Source organism: Camellia sinensis, chromosome 6, assembly GCF_055761805.1.
Source record: "Camellia sinensis isolate YWXY chromosome 6, ASM5576180v1, whole genome shotgun sequence".
Lineage (NCBI taxonomy): Eukaryota > Viridiplantae > Streptophyta > Magnoliopsida > Ericales > Theaceae > Camellia > Camellia sinensis.
Genome location: NC_138966.1, coordinates 26,547,209 through 26,563,622, shown reverse-complemented (window position 1 = coordinate 26,563,622; position 16,414 = coordinate 26,547,209). Strand labels below are relative to the sequence as shown.

Below are 16,414 nucleotides of genomic sequence, written 5' to 3'. Positions count from 1 at the left end.
CCGTTTGGGGACTTACTTTTTTAGTCAATTAGCCAAAAAGTTACTAAATTAGCCAAAAAGCCAACAACTCATACCAAAAAGTCAAAGATTCTCTTTTCTCTCTACTTTTTGCACATCTTTTCGTAATTAGCCAAAAAGTCATTCCAAACATATAAATTTTTTTTACTTACCTTTTTAGCCAAATAGCCAAAAAGTTACTAAATTAGCCTGTTCCGAAACGAGGCCTTACTTTCTTGAACATAGACATCATTCTTTCTTGAGTTTGAGAGAGTCCATCACCATTGAACTCCTTCCCCATCTGTATCACTTCTACCAAACTCATCATCACCAAATCAACACCTAAATCCCCTACACAACACCATACATCGTTTCCAATACAACCACTAAACCTATCAACACTCGAACATTGCTGGAAAAAATAAATTGAGGTGGAGATGGTGTCCACCATTGATGGACATTGACATATATATATATATATATAGAGAGAGAGAGAGAGAGAGAGAGAGAGAGAAAATTTGAGAAGTTCTAGACACAAGCAACTAACAATTCACCTCCAAAATCAAAGTAATGAGATCACACAGGAACAGCACATAGACTGTAGCATAGACACAGAGATGTTCAAAACAGACTTAAAGAGCATGCAGAAGTATCCAAAAGATGGTGAGACCAGCACTCATACTCTCATTTAAGGAGGGTCTTGACAATGGACTTGACATTGAGCTTCTTGAGGTCGGTATATGACTGTCCACAGCCAACAAACATGACAGGCGCTCCTGATATGTAAACCATCGACAGTGCTGCTCCAACCTACATATTATACCATTATCAACCAATTCAAGTAATGCAATAAATTTGAGCCATTGTAAATGAAGTTCGTGATGGCCAAAAACATTCAAAACATCTTGCAGTAGATATAAATATATATATTTTACCTTATCATCAATGGTGTCGAACTTGGTGAGCAATATTCCATCAATCAAGCGGGGATTCGGAGAGGCTGAGAGGTCTGCTAATTTCTGCAACAAAAAAACAAAACCCACAAAATGTTGCTCAATGAACTGCAAGAAATTATAATATGAAAAACGACTATGATTGTGACTGATTCCGAGTTTTTGTAGTGGTAGTTATAACTGTCTAGTGACAGCTGGCATGAGTTTGTTGGAGGTAGTTATGTTCTAGATTCAGCTCGACACATTTTGTATATATGTACACATGGACTTGTATTGATATGTGATACGACAAGAAGAAGAACATGATCTTTGAGTCACTTCTGTAATTCATGTCTCTCTCTTTGGATCATGTCTTTAAATCTCATTTTCATGGTATCAGAGCCTGAAACACAAGTTAACAATGGCGACGTATTAATACTACGTTTGTTCCATGTCTAAAACTAGATCTACTCATTTTCATCAGAATCCAATATTTTTCACTTTCAAACAAAACAAACCTAGTTCCAATCAAGCAGATTCATCAGATATTATTATGTGGAAATATCAAGCAACTGCAATTCTTTGTGCCTATGATCTTCTAGGGTTTGTAGATGGGTTAAATCCATGTCCTGCAAAGGTATCCCAAAGGTACAATTGATTAAGGCATTATTTTTCAGCCTGGTCCTCTTTCTCTGTTTATGGCTTTTGTATATTTCTTGGAGGCAATCCCATTACCTGGAGTGCTAAGAAACAAGTTACTGTGGCAAGGTCATCTATTGAAGCTGAGTATAGTTTGTTAGCTGATACTGCTGCTGAGATATCTGGGGTTCGAATGCTTCTTCAGGATCTTTCTGTGTTCCTTCTCCTCCAACTATATGGTGTGACAATGTTTTTGTGTTAGCTTTGGCCTCCAACCCAGTTTTTCATGACAAGACAAACACACAAAAATAGACTACCACTTTCTTTGTGAACGTGTCGTTCTTAAGGGTTTACAAGTTCAATCTGAAAGTCCAAATTGCTAATATTCTCACCAAAGGCCTTTGTTCTTAAAGGTTTCTTCGTCTCAAGAACAAGCTAATGTATTATCTATGTCCATTCATTTTGTGGGGGGGGGGGGGGGGGGGGGGGATATTAAGCACTAACTAAAGTGACTAATTTGGACTATTGTTGTGGTAGTCATAACTGTCTAGTGGAAGCGGGCCTGAGTTAGCTAGATGTTGTTATGTTCTATATTCAGCTCAACACATTTTGTATATGATTTCTGTGTTCGTGTCTCTCTCTTTGGGTCATAATTCAGTTTCTGCAAATCTCATTCTTTCAGAGGGAAAAGCCTGAGCATAGAGACTGAACCTGATTGAACTTCAACAACTGATCCACAGCATCATTCCCAACCAGTGCCTCCCCAACAAACAGGACAAGATCTGGATTGTTGAGGTTGATAAGCTTTGATAGAGCTCTCATTAACGGTTCATTATCCTGTAAAATATAACAGAAATTTAAAAATTCGATGGCAGCGGGATGGCATATAGTAGAAATTCATAGGCCATGTTAAAATAAATAAATAAAAAAGTTCAGATATATCATTAATTGCAACAATTTTTGTGTAGATAACATTCAGCACGTTGTGTTTAATGGTAAATTCCGGTTCTATAGATCCATTCACAAGTGCTTCAAGTGTAATGTATTTGATCAATTTAAATAAGCTGAGGCAGAATATTAAGATAAATACTTGCATTCGACCAGCTGTATCAACAAGAACCACATCTGAACCATTTCGAGTGGCCTCTTGAATTGCTTCCTTCGCTACAATTGCTGGATCTTTTTCATAGCCCTTCTCAAAAATGGGAATCTGACAAGGGCAAATAGTTACAAATCAACTACCACAATCCAGCTTGTGCCAACTATACTTTTCAGGAGTATCCCTATGGGTAACATCTCTAATCCAACAAAGAGGCCCAAGATCTATAATGGTGGTGTTTGTTATAGCTTAAATGACCTACTTATAGCTTATTTTAATTTGAGAGTCTGTGCTAGAATATTTGGTGCAGCTTTTGCTTACAACTTATTAGGCAAAAACAGTTTAAAAATAGCTAATTATCTGAAAGTTGGGGGAGGTGAGCTTTTAGCTTCTGCTTTCTAATTATCAATTTTTAGCTTACAAGCTGCACCAAACAGGGCCAATGACACAGAACTGTGCATCAAAACAACACCTGGAGTCTACGTGCATGAGTTCGCAATTGTTCAACAGCTCCAGAACGGAATGTATCACATGCAGCCATCATGACATTGACCTTATGCTGCTGAAGCCAGTACGCAACCTGCAGAAGCACATTTTAGCAGTGTCTTATCAATAAAATTAGGTCATCAAACACAATCCAAAAATGCACTGATAGAGTTGAGCTTAACCTTAGCAAGATTGGTGGATTTTCCAACTCCATTAACTCCAACAAAAACCACGACATATGGTTTTCTTTGCTCCTTGGCAGCATGCACATCCCTCAAAATGTCAATCGAACGGCTAGGAGTTAAAATGCGGACAAGGGCCTCTTCCATTGCTGCCTACAGGCATCAATTTTCAATCATTAATACTAACCTTTCACAGCCGAAACGGTAAAAGAAAAAATACTGAAGAATGAGTTGTTTATATAATTTAACAAGTCCACACACCTGTACTGTTGAAGATATCCTCGTAAAGGAAGCAAGCTTTTTACCTTCCAAACTTGCTGCCACAGATTCACAAAGTTTTTCAGCTATCTCCTCTGCCTGAAAGTGCCACAACATAAGAATCACTATGAGCAGACTATGTAGAATTGAGAATAATATACAAGACAGACTCAAGAAGGAAGCAGCAAAAAGAGTCGAAAAGAACCAAGAAGATGAACAGTATGAAGAGGAAGTAGAGAGCAGGAGGCATACCACATTCTTGGTCATGAGCTTGTCCTTGAGAGCTTTCAATGCTGGTTCTAAGTCTGCCTTCTCCAAATTAGCTTTCCCAGCGATACTGAACATAGAACAGTGAAAAAAGTGACTTATAAACACCTTGATCCATGGTTAGAAATGGTCTTTTTCCCTTTTTTCTTTTATGGAGGGCACACAATGAAAAGGGGAAAAGGAAGGGTTGGGGGGAAATGTTCTTTCACTATATAATGATGAAACCAATATCATTCTATACCCAGATACATTAATCCCAGGTCCCAGCATTATCTCAAACAAAGCAAAAACATGATACCAAAAAGTAATGTAACATGGTTACACTTGGGAGAAAAAGCTGCCAAAATGCAAAATTCACGCTGAAGACCAAACAATTCCGTCAACTTTAACAAGGACAAGTCTCAGAAACACTTTCAATATTGTAAGATTCTGAATCTTAGAAACTAAACCATACAATCATGATCCTACAACTTTGTGCCTAAAAGCTCATCCACACTGTGTGTGTGCAGATCACAAGTCATAATGCAAAGAATGACAACACCCATAGCACAACTCTTACAACTCATGCTCAAAATCACCATACTAAAAGTATCACAATGGCCATAGCATTGAATGAAGAAAAGTACACTAATCTTGTGTGGATTGATTTATGATACCATCTATACAAATCCAGCAACTTTCCCCACTATAAAAATGTTCGGAAAACAAAGTTCCCAAACTACCAACAATTCCTCACTATAAAAGAGGTAACCACATCATGTCATGGTTAATCCTCAACACACAACCAGAATTTGACCACCCGGGGGGGGGGGGGGGGGGGCGGGGGGAGGACGCACTATAATAGCAATGAAAAATCATGATTTAACAAGGGAAGGGAGTGAAAGAGAGCACATCACATTCAGAACATCAAAATTCCAATAGCATCACCTTCTTCTTCTTCTATTATATTATTTTATATTATATGAGTACAAAATGATGAAATCTAAATTTTGGATTTTAACAGTTTGATTGTTTATTTAACCATACAAATCGACCAAATTTACGAAGCATTGAATAAAAAATTATGATGAATGGGGTAAAATAATGTACCTCTGGAACATGGAAGAAAACCACCCTTTCTTCTTTGTTTCAGTCTTACTATCATTCTCTTCCTCCTCCTCTTCCTCACTTTCGCTGTCACTACTAACAATCTCATCTTTGTCCATCATACTCTCACCTACATCTGCTGCCACAACTGCTATATTCTCATCCCCATTCTCACTCACCGGATCAGTAAAATCCAATTTTGACTCTGGAGGTGATTCATCCCAAACTCTATGCAAGAAATAATGTATAGAGAAAGAGAGAGAATAAATTGTATGTATTATTATTGATTGATATATTGATTTGTTACAATGATTCCTATATATAGAAGAGTAGGTGGTAGTAGGTGGTAGGTGGAGTAGGTGAAGTGGAGGTGGTAGTGGTGTAGTGGGTTAGGTTTAGTGGAGTAGGTGAGGTGGTAGTGGTGTAGTGGGTTAGGTTTAGTGGAGTAGGTGAAGTGGAGGTGATAGTGGTGTAGGTTTAGTGGAGTAGGTTTAAGTGGGTGAAGTAGGTGGAGAGTAGGTGGATTTTAACAGCCCCCCGCAAACTCAAGGGGGATAGGAACTAACCAACTTGAGTTTGGAGAGAGTAACAAAACAAGAAAATACATAAAAATAAAAGAGGATAAGAGACACTGTATGGTCGTGTCAGACCATTGGTGAAGACACTGGATGGTGGTGTCATAACGTTGTAGAGGACACTGTATGGGGGTGTCATAACCATGTAGAGGACACTGTATGGTGGTGTCATAACGGTGTAGAGGACACTGGATGGCGGTGTCAGACCGATGTAGAAGACAGTTTATGGGGTCATGTCGGACCGTTGTAGCAGACAATGTTGTGACAGTTGTGGTGACAGTTTACGGAGTCTTGCTGGACCCTTGTAGAAACTAACCGGAATCAATGTCGGGACAGTTTACAGAGTCTTGTCGGACCCATAAAGGAGCTAACCGGAATCAATGTCGGGACAGTTTACAGAGTCTTGTCGGACCCATAAAAGAGCTAACCGAAATTAATGTCGGGACAGTTTACAGAGTCTTGTCGGACCCATAAAGGAGCTAACCGGAATCAAATGTCGGGACAGTGTATGGGGTCATGTCGGACCGATGTAAAAGTTGCACCCTCAAAAGGTGTGCCCAATTTTTCAAAAGGCGTGCTATCAAAAGGCGTGCCCAATTCATCAAAAGACGTGCCGGACATGATGGCGAGGCACGTGGGCGCCTTGGCTTGCGTGCCCGTTTGTCGGCTGGTGGCAAGAGGCGCGCGATGCGCGTGGCTGCCTTGGCTATTTAACCAAGGTTGATGCTGAGGCTGAGGCAGAGAAAAGCTGCGAAAAACCTCTGAAAAAAACTTCGTTGTGCTGAGAGAGAGAGTCTGAAAAACTCTTCGTTGTGCTGAGAGAGATTTCTGAGAGAGATACTCTGTAACACTCTGTTTTCTGAGAGAGATTTCTGAGAGAGATACTCTGTAACACTCTGTTGTCTGAGAGAGATTTCTGAGAGAGATACTCTGTAACACTCTGTTTTCTGAGAGAGATTTCTGAGAGGGACACGCTGTAACACTCTGTTGTCCAGAAAATGGCTTCGTCTTCCCGTGGTCTGCTCACTCTCTTTCCAGACCTTAACGAGTCAACAAGAGAGATATTTGGTGCGGGGGCCAGTGAACCTCAACCAAGCGCCCCAGGGTTTGCTCCGTTGAACTTTCTTATGCGGTCTGTGGAGCAAAAAATGGCAGTGCAAACTGACATTGAAGCCAATCAGTATACTCTGAAGTCATGTATGGAAACCATGACTGCGGTCACAAACTTGTCGCACCGGCTGCAGAGCAGGACAAATGAGGTGCAGCAGTTAAACGCCCAACTGGCTCTGCTCCAACGCATGTATAAGGATGCGCGAGCAGAGATAAGTGTGCTAAAGGCGGAAAACAAGGAGCTGAAGCGGAAGGCCAGTTTTATGTTCCGATTTGGAGGGCCGCCATATGCTGCAGTGGAGGAGCAGGGAGTAGTGATCATGCCCAGTGGAGTGGGAAACACGGAGGCAACACCGGCAAGGGCCGCCCAAGACGGTGGCAAGAAGAAAAGACCGGCGGAATAGGCGAGAAGAAAAATCCCACTGTTCCGATTTGTGTTGGTTGTGTTTTGTTTTGTTTTGTGTTTTTTTTATTTTTATTTTTTTTTTTATTTTATTTTTTTTTTATGGTGTAAAATGCTGATCGGGGTTGATCCCCGGCATGAAGAAATGACAAGTTTGTAAAATGTTGTTTTTTTTTTTTTTTTTTTTTGTTTTTTTTTTGTTTTGGGAGTGTTTTGTTGAAAAAATAAAAATAAAATGAAAGAAAACAAGGGAGAAAGAAAATAGATAAAAAATATTTATAGATGGATTATATGAAAAACATCAGTGCGATTGTTTCAAAATAAAGTGGGGTATTTAAAAAAGAGGAAAAGTGACTTGGAAAAAATAAATAAAAATAAGTGATTTTTGAAATCAAATGGAGGAGAGAGAGGGACAAACCCATGTGATAAAGTGGAGAGAGAGTCGGTGAGTGGGGTGCAAAAGGTGAAGGAGAAATGATGGATTGAAAATGGTTTGGGTCAAAAGTGGACACTGTTAGTGGGGAACATGAGTGCATTGATTATTTGATATAATAATAATAATAATAAAAATAAAAAGTTAGAACAGTTGGAGAGAATGAGTGGAGTATGGTAAGGGTTTCATCCAAAGCCAAAATTCCTGCAGCGAATCACTTCGCAAATCCTAGCATGAGCTTTTTCTCTTTCCAGGCTTATTCATGAATTTCCTGGTGATTTCAAGAGCCTCTGGTGGCATTGTGGCAGAGAACACCCCAACCTGGATTTTGGGTGGCAGCAACTGAGAACACCCCAACCTGGATTTTGGGTGGCAGCAACTGGAAAATATCATAGATCTGATTTTTAAAAACCTCGTGACAGCATTTCATCAGCTTCATCCAAGACAAACATTTTGATGTAAACAGGGCGAAGTGATTGTCTCCGCAACATGTCAAACACACGACCAGGAGTACCAACAACAACATGAACCCCACTGGAGAGAATGCGCTGATCTTCGCGCACACTAGTCCCCTCCAACACAAGCATGAACCTTCACACTTTGCTGGGCAAGTTCAAGAGTGGGTGGAAGAACCAAAGCTTGGCACTCAACCAAGCTATAATCTAGCTGCTGCAGAATTCCAGAGCAGAATGTTGCAGTGTTTCTAGTTCCAGACTGTCTCGTCATATGAGGTGAACAATTCTTCTCCATCAGCCTCACACATGACTACAGTTGCACAAATCTTTGTTGATTTTATCAGCGGAATAGGTTGAGGTCCGGCGGGCGGCTAAGGTGAGGTTGCCGCCCGCCGGGGAAGCGAAAATACTAGGTTTTAAACCAGCTCTGATACCATGCAAGAAATAATGTATAGAGAAAGAGAGAGAATAAATTGTATGTATTATTATTGATTGATATATTGATTTGTTACAATGATTCCTATATATAGAAGAGTAGGTGGTAGTAGGTGGTAGGTGGAGTAGGTGAAGTGGAGGTGGTAGTGGTGTAGTGGGTTAGGTTTAGTGGAGTAGGTGAGGTGGTAGTGGTGTAGTGGGTTAGGTTTAGTGGAGTAGGTGAAGTGGAGGTGATAGTGGTGTAGGTTTAGTGGAGTAGGTTTAAGTGGGTGAAGTAGGTGGAGAGTAGGTGGATTTTAACACTCTATTCTTTTTTGTTATCTTTTTCTTTGGCTCTTCTTTGGAAATCTTGTTAACAACAGTATCAGTTTTCTTCCCACCTTTGGCTCTTAGCTTTTGTAGCTTATTTACATCGAAAGCCCCATTATTCTCTTTACCATTAGCAACATATGTTGTGGGCAACTCATCAATTGCAACATGATTCCCATTAGAATGTTCATTTTCTTTTTTGCGACCATTTTTATTTTCACCATCCCCACCATCAGATTCACCACTGCTCTTTTTTTTATTGCCTCCTTGAAACCCAGACTTCTGAACCTGCCCCTGCTTCTTACCGATGTTATTGTTTGTAGGCTGATTCACTGGCTTCGATTTCTTCATTTCTTCGGCCCGAGCCTCAGCCTCCTTCCTAAGCTGCCGAAATACATCATCAAAATCATTATAAACAATCTGCTTTGGATCATAAATTGCCGAGAATTCTTGCTTCACCATAGCAAGAAGATCATCCACGTACAAAAGATGGAGGATCCGTTGATACAAAGCAACAAATACAAGGCCCAGTTCATTGTGGAATGTCCATTTCAGAGTATATGCAGCACCTGGAGCATCATAATTGTATGATGCAGCACCAGAACGTTCCTCCAAAAGGCAGGACCGGATCAAGGTGTCGATGGGAGATCCTTTAAGAGCATTCCCTAGCTCTTTACATGTCCAGAGGATTAATCCTCCTCTAGTAAATATCAGTAATTGCTCCAACATCTTTGAAATCTATGCTATTATCAACCCTGCAATCAAATTCTGGAGAAATTTAATTCCCAAATACTAGAAATGAACAGAAAAACAAAAAATTCAAGAAGTAAAATCAAATTCTAGAATAAAATCACCAACGATCTGTTTGTTTGATATGAAAATAAGCAAAATTTAATTCCCAAATACTATAAATGAAAAAAAAATAAAAAGAAAAAATAAAAATAAAATTCAAGTAAAATAAAATTCTTGAATAAAATCACCAACGACCTGTTTGTTTTCTATGAAAATCAAGCAAAATAAAGGAAAAGGCATATGGATACAAATTCAAAACATGATCACAAACTTAGGATGTCACAAACCAGGAAAAAAATTTTGAATTATGATATCTCTGATGATGATCCCAACATAGAAACACAAATTAGACGATAAACAGGAATCCGCAGCACAAAATTGAAATTGTAACAGTTGAATTCCCAAATTAATCTATACAATTATATAAATGTGTTCTTCACAAATCTACAGATACACATACATATATGTATTTATAGATGGAGAGAGAAATAGAACAAACCAGAGGCAGATCGAGTATCTCAGTAAGAGTCTGGTTCTATTCGACAATGTTCATGATGAGATCAAGGGTTGAAGAATTGATATAAAATTGCAATTTTCTATGTTTGAATATCAATTTAGGGAAATTCTAAACTATATCTATATTTAGCCCTAGTACCTATAGGCTATATCTATGCTATATCTATATATATCTATGCTTGCATAATGGGTTGGGTTGGGCTGTTCGGTGGGCTTATACGAGAAAACTGTGAACCTATTGTAGGTTTGGGCCCAAACGAAATGAGCTTCTATATCACAACCCGGTATAAATTAATTAGGGAACACTGACATCTCCTAAGGTTTGAAAAAAATATAGTAAGTTTTAAAGTTTTAGCATAATTATATTAGGTTCTTTAATGTTGTAATTCATATAACACTTAGTTCAATTTTCATCAATAATCCATTAGTTATATGGATGAAAATATGATGTTGTCATCTTTTTTATATTAAAATGTATATTTTTTTCTCATTTATTCTTGTATCTTCACACCATTTACACCCTCTATATTTCATTTTTCAAGGTAATCCCAAAGCCAAGGCAACCAAAGCCTACCCTAAGGCCTAGGCAAGGCAAGGCCACCAAAGGCCAGACAAGTCAAAGGCAAGCAAAGGCCACCCAATGCCAGCCAAGAAAAGGCAAGCCAATGCCAAGACAATCCAAGCCCACCCCAAGACCAAGACAATCCAAGGCAACCACACAGTCTAGACAAGCCAATGCCAAAGCAAGCTAAGGCCATCCTAAGAGCAAGAAATTCCAAGGCCTAAGCAAGCCAATGCTAGGGCAAGCTAAGGCCACACCAAGACCCAAGGACACAAAGGACAAGACCAAAGGCCAACGCTTACTTCTAGGGTAAAAGCCCAAGCCAATGAAATTTAAGCCACCCCAAGGTCAAGGCAAGGCAAATCCAACCCAAGATGAAGGCCACGAAGGCTAAGAAAACAGAGGGGGAAGTCCAGGCTCGACGACAACTAGCAGTGGCGAAGCGGAATCTGTTTGAAGAAGGGGAGGGCAATATTAATGCAAATTATTGAGTAGGTTCAATTTGGGACACAATTTTGTTTCGTTTGATTTGGTTTTGTGATTAATTATATATATCACTACAAAAACTCATTGTACCATTCAAATTTATACAACTCTCAAGCAATAAGAAATAAAATAAAGATGAGAAATGTCAATAAAATACAGATCATAAAAGGAAAATGTTTTCTTAGATTTATTTGTGAAGCAATTAATGAGTCAATCAATGTCCATATCTTAGTCAATGGTTTGTCATGTTTATTGAAAGAATTAATAAAAAAAAATAACAAATTATTTTTGAGGGAGAAAATCTAGAAACATTTTCGAAACTTTGGGTTAAATTGTAATTTTTGAAAAATTAAGGAGGGGCAACTCTCTTAGGCCTATAGTGGCAGTAAGGCCACTAGGGCCAAAGCCAAACAGATTTTTGGAGGGAAGCATTAATTAATTTTATCATGATTGACACTTTATATGAACATTATCATGTCCACCCCGTATCACAATAATCAATGATAATGCAACCAATGCAGCTTCCTACAAATGACAACTAACAACTAAAATTTAGGACATTACATTACCAAGAGTAACTTATATTTCAAAACTCAAACAAAAAATGTATACAGGTACAAAAACATTTGGGCCATGAAATAGCAAAATCCCAAAGCAAAATAAATAATTCTCAACCATCTATCCTAATATATAAAAGCATAACACAAATTGGTTACTCTGAATTTATGTTCTTTTAACCGTTTCCAATAACAAGGTACAACAAATGTATTTTATCCTATTTAATTAAGTTCCAACTTCATTGATTTGAAAGGGCAAAAATAGAAAATAAAATGCCCACGTAATACACAAAACAACTGCTTATCTTTTCAAATTCCTATGGCTGAGTAATCCTCTTTTTAAGCAAACTAACAACTACTTCAATTATTCACTAGCAGGGAGCCATGCAATCTACGGGACTTGTAAAATTCAATGGTTACAAAAAGAAAATGATTGTTTATTTTAATTTATATTATTATACCTAAAATAATTATTAATTTATTTAAATAAAGTTTTATAGGTTTAATATGTGGATGTACAATCTATTCATTATTCAACACAACAACCAAAATTAAGTAAAATTTTAAGAAATTGACTAGATTTTTTTTCCAATGATCTCATATTGAATTCCAAATTTATTCAAGAAAAAATCTTAATAGCCTTAAAACATGAATATGGACTACTTTATGAAAGTTGTTTTTGTTTAAAAATCAACTATGTAAGACCCAATGCCTATGACGTCATGGCATATTTTACAAATCTCAATTTAGAAGTTTACCTAACTGTTTTTATTTTGATTTTGTAATTGAAAAAAGAAATAGGATTCATTATATGTAATAATTTTTTTTTTTTTTTGATGACCGGGTGTCCAGGCCAGTTTATGCACATCTCAACTAATCCCAGGACCCACGCAAAGCGCTGCCTCGATGTGGATCGGGCAAATCTCAAGCAAAGCCCGCGAACGTGGCCTTAAGGAGCTGATAGCATCTAATGAGAGTTGAACCTAAGGCCTGGAGAGAGTACACCCCCAGGCCCCAAGCTACACCCACTAGGCCAATCCCTTGGGGTTAAGAAAACTACCATACATTATATGTAATCATTTTTATAGGTAACTAAACAAAAAATGAATTTATTTACAAATTGATAAATGTTTTCTTCTCATTTTTTACAAACAAAACATAGGGATCTTTCTCCATTGTTTAGAAAGCCTAACACAATCAGCAAGAAGGTTCTTGTTTTTATATTCTTTCTGCTGAAAGAAAATAAGAGGCAAATAGTTATTTTATGTTGGTGCATATATGTACAATTTATTTTTTATTAGAGAATTCATAATTGTCGTTTGATAACCAATCGAACCGGCCACCACATTACCAACAAAACTCCAACTTTTCTAAAGTTGAAATAATATTATTTCATCTTATTTTACTTTTATGAAAATTTTGAATGGTTGAAAGAAATTAGACAAGCAGCTAGAAGCATCCAAATTAGTAATCAAGAACAAAAAATGGAATGACTTCTCCATCAACTACAATTCATCAGTACTCGCACATATATTTGAAGAATCTTCAAAGAAAGTCATATAGCAGTATTGAGACTTGAATCCCGTATACAATTTGGGAAATAAATTAAAGTTCTAGCATTTTTTCTCGAACTAACTAAAACTAATGAGGATACGGATTCCATTCATAATTAGCCATTTAATTATTGTGTACATCTACATATCTAGCATGATCAAGAAGGTATCACAACGTACAAATAAAACTAAACCAAATGGAGTACACACGCTTCACATGACAACAAAATCCATATAATGTTTTAAAAAAATGAGAACAAAACAGAAGAAAATTTACATAACTTGCACATAGATGCATGGCAAGACACTCAATCAAAAAAAGCTAACAACAGGGTCAATCTATGTTAGTCATGCCTTCCAAGCATAAGCCATGCTACCCTTCATGCAACCCATCCACAACGCATGATCTATTTGTCATTCAGGGCTAAGAATTAATTGAAATGACAATATAATTTTCTCCATATGACAAAAATATATTTTGAAACAAATCACGAAAAGTTATTATGAAGATGTAAAATACAAACCAAGATTCATTATAGGAAAAGGAAAAAAAAAATTGTAGAGAAAAATATCTTTGGAACACCTTGTGTCTGTTGTTTGACTTGGAGTTTGGTTGATATCACAAATGGAAAGAAATTGAGGGTCAAAAGAAGTTTACCTAGATTGTAAGACGACATCAAATTTGCCAAGGGAAGCACATAAATATATAGAGGGTTAGAGGTTAGCCAAAGGACTTAAGTGTATATGTATAAGACCCCAAAAAAAAAAAAAAAATCCACTCTTAACAATCAAAAGCAATATTCAAAATCAATATCAAAGTCGAGAACAATGCAAAGATAATATAATTTCCCAATCAATAAAAATAAGGAAATGAAGCAGATAAACAAAGTATCACATAAGCTAAAAAACCACCGGTAGGCCTTTAACTTAAGAAAATAACTTGTAAAATCAAATAAAAGTTTCAAAATCAAACAAAAGCTTCAGTTCCAAATCATTTCCTTTTCCAACGAAATTTGAACAGAGAAGGTATTTTAAAGTAATGTAGCGTTATAATGCAACTTAAGCTAATGAAACACCCAAAGCTCCACATAAGAAGATGAAGTTCACACTACCAATGTGTTTATATGTTATGTAAAGCACCCTAAACTCCACATAAGAAACAAACAATAAACCAAATTAAAGGTCAGCTTTTTTTTTCCCCCTAGAACTCACCAAATTTTTTTTCTGCTTTAAACCAAATTGCCAAGCAAAGCCACAAATGTTCTCTAAAGAACTGGTAACAATGATTAAAAAAAAAGAGAAGGTAAAGGTCAGCTAATGATTTTGACCGTAAGTTGGACATTTCCTACATGTTCAACTTTTTGGGCTGTAAAAAACTAAAGGCAAAAAGTGATCTCTTATTTTAGTATCAGAAAACGTGAAGAAGTTTAGTAAAGCTAATATTTTAGTGAATAAAACTCAGATTTGCAGTGCTTATATAAGCCTCTTTGTCGCTGTTTTCATTTTCTGTTTTTGGGTAGAAAATGCTTGCTTGAAGTTGAATATTTGTGCAAAAAAATCAGATTTGCATGTGTTGTGTTTGTGCCCTGTTATGCCATTGCCATGTTTGTGGCTGTTTCTTTTAATGATTCTTCTGCATGTATTTGACACCAAATCTCCGCAACACAGATTTATAGTTAAACATCAGTGCCCTCATAATATCTAAAAAGCAATAACACCATCAATCGATACAATAGCTCTGATAAAAGAAAGAAATAGTCAAGTAGCATGACCAACGTCCTTCATAATGGAACAAAAAAATTAAAATCCCTAACTGGACAATAACAAAAAAGAGCAATGCTACATCCACCGAATTTTGGGTTGCCCGAATCGCCCGAATTTGTGCATGCCAGTCATCCGACAGCAAAAGTGACAGCCGCGGTTGACAAGGATTGCACCAATCGTCCGGGTGGTCGTCTGGGCAGTCATCCAAACGATCGACCGGCGTGCACAAATTCGAGCAACTCAGGCAAACTCAAATTCAGTGGATGAATCATTTTTCAACAAAAAAAATTAAAATCCCTTAACTGGACAATAACCAAAAAACTTAGAATTAGATATAGAGGAACAATCAATCTACAGCAAATTCAAAGAAATAGACCAAGCTACTGCTATTCACAGTGATGCATCTAATGCTTGGCCACCCAAACTATTAATACTCACTTAGGCTTAAATTAAGATCTAAAGGTTTTAAAAATTAGGGGTTTTCAAAATTAGAGTTTTATGTACCTAAAAAATTTAGGGCTTACTAAAGAAATTGACAATCAATCAAAATCTAAAACAATCCATATAGATACGATGATTTCACAATAATAAATCGGATTATTACCATCATGATAGTAGATGGTAATAGCAACCCAAAAACCTTTCAAAGTCCATACACTTAGTTAGGCAGATTGAGATTTAAAAATATTATATATTTTTATTTTATATTTTAGAATTAATACTTAGTTAGGCATATTTATTTAGTTTCTTAATTTGATTTGATGCAATTTTCATATTCTATTAGCTTTGATTTTTATTTCCTATTTTATTAGTTTCTTGTTCTCCAAGAAGTAAGTTAATTATAGATAAAGTTGTAAGCCTCAGAGCTATAGGGGTGGAAGTTTATATTTGATTGATGGAAATAGGGAGTTTTATCAATATTATTCGTTTGTAGAGAGAGTATCTCTAGCTTGAATTCGTTCGTGGTTTGATCTTGTTTTTTTGCTCTGCTTTCCTTCTTTCTAATACGCTTTCTTGCATTAGTTGGTGTCAGAGCGAAAGCTTGAGTCTTGATCATGGCGCTAAGAGGAGCACCATGTGATCAATATGCCGCTGTCAAAGAGATGTATGAGAGAGATGGCACTGCACAAGATGCCCGGTCAAAAATTAGATTGGAACAGATTGAAGATTGAAGATGAGCTTGGAATATTGGCCAACCAAGTTGTCGCCTTGACTGTTATGAATTGACCTTGCAAACGTCCAATAAACCTATGTACTCCGGAGGAGGAAGAGGTTTTGGTTGACGTTACCACTAGCCCTTTCAGAAGGCCAAAAGAAAGGGATAGGGGAGTCATGGCTACGTTTGAGAGGCCATTCACATCAAATATTATTCCGGATCCGATTGTGGATTGGAGTAAGCCACCCATTTTTGATGAAGAACCATTCATTGATGGTAATAATATGATTGATTATATTTTACCTGATGAGATCATGAATCAGAGTCATAAAAGTGTTAGTGTTCATTTTGATGAAGTTTAT

The 16,414-nt window shown here is 37.1% G+C and overlaps 1 protein-coding gene across 9 annotated transcripts in view; it reads right to left on the bottom strand.

The window, feature by feature from the left end:
- Positions 1-514: 514 nt before the first annotated feature.
- LOC114293266 (uncharacterized) overlaps positions 515-16,414 on the bottom strand; it is a 25,884-nt gene continuing 9,984 nt past the window's right edge. The window contains exons 2-12 of one of the 9 annotated variants that reach the window (XR_014332076.1): positions 8,666-9,421; positions 4,950-5,178; positions 3,846-3,930; positions 3,597-3,692; positions 3,336-3,488; positions 3,140-3,247; positions 2,659-2,778; positions 1,665-2,405; positions 1,448-1,558; positions 933-1,332; positions 515-807 (exon numbers count right to left, since the gene is read on the bottom strand). Coding sequence is in view for 3 of the 9 variants with exons in the window: in XM_082873478.1 (XP_082729604.1) it covers positions 682-807; positions 933-1,016; positions 2,280-2,405; positions 2,659-2,778; positions 3,140-3,247; positions 3,336-3,488; positions 3,597-3,692; positions 3,846-3,930; positions 4,950-5,178; positions 8,666-9,395 (1,857 nt within the window). In the remaining 6 variants the exon portion in view is untranslated. Of the gene's footprint in view, positions 808-932; positions 1,333-1,447; positions 1,559-1,664; positions 2,406-2,658; positions 2,779-3,139; positions 3,248-3,335; positions 3,489-3,596; positions 3,693-3,845; positions 3,931-4,949; positions 5,179-8,665; positions 9,422-9,957; positions 10,109-16,414 lie in introns of those variants that run through there. The other 8 variants (XR_014332081.1, XM_082873478.1, XR_014332077.1 and 5 more) reach the window with 8 other exon arrangements.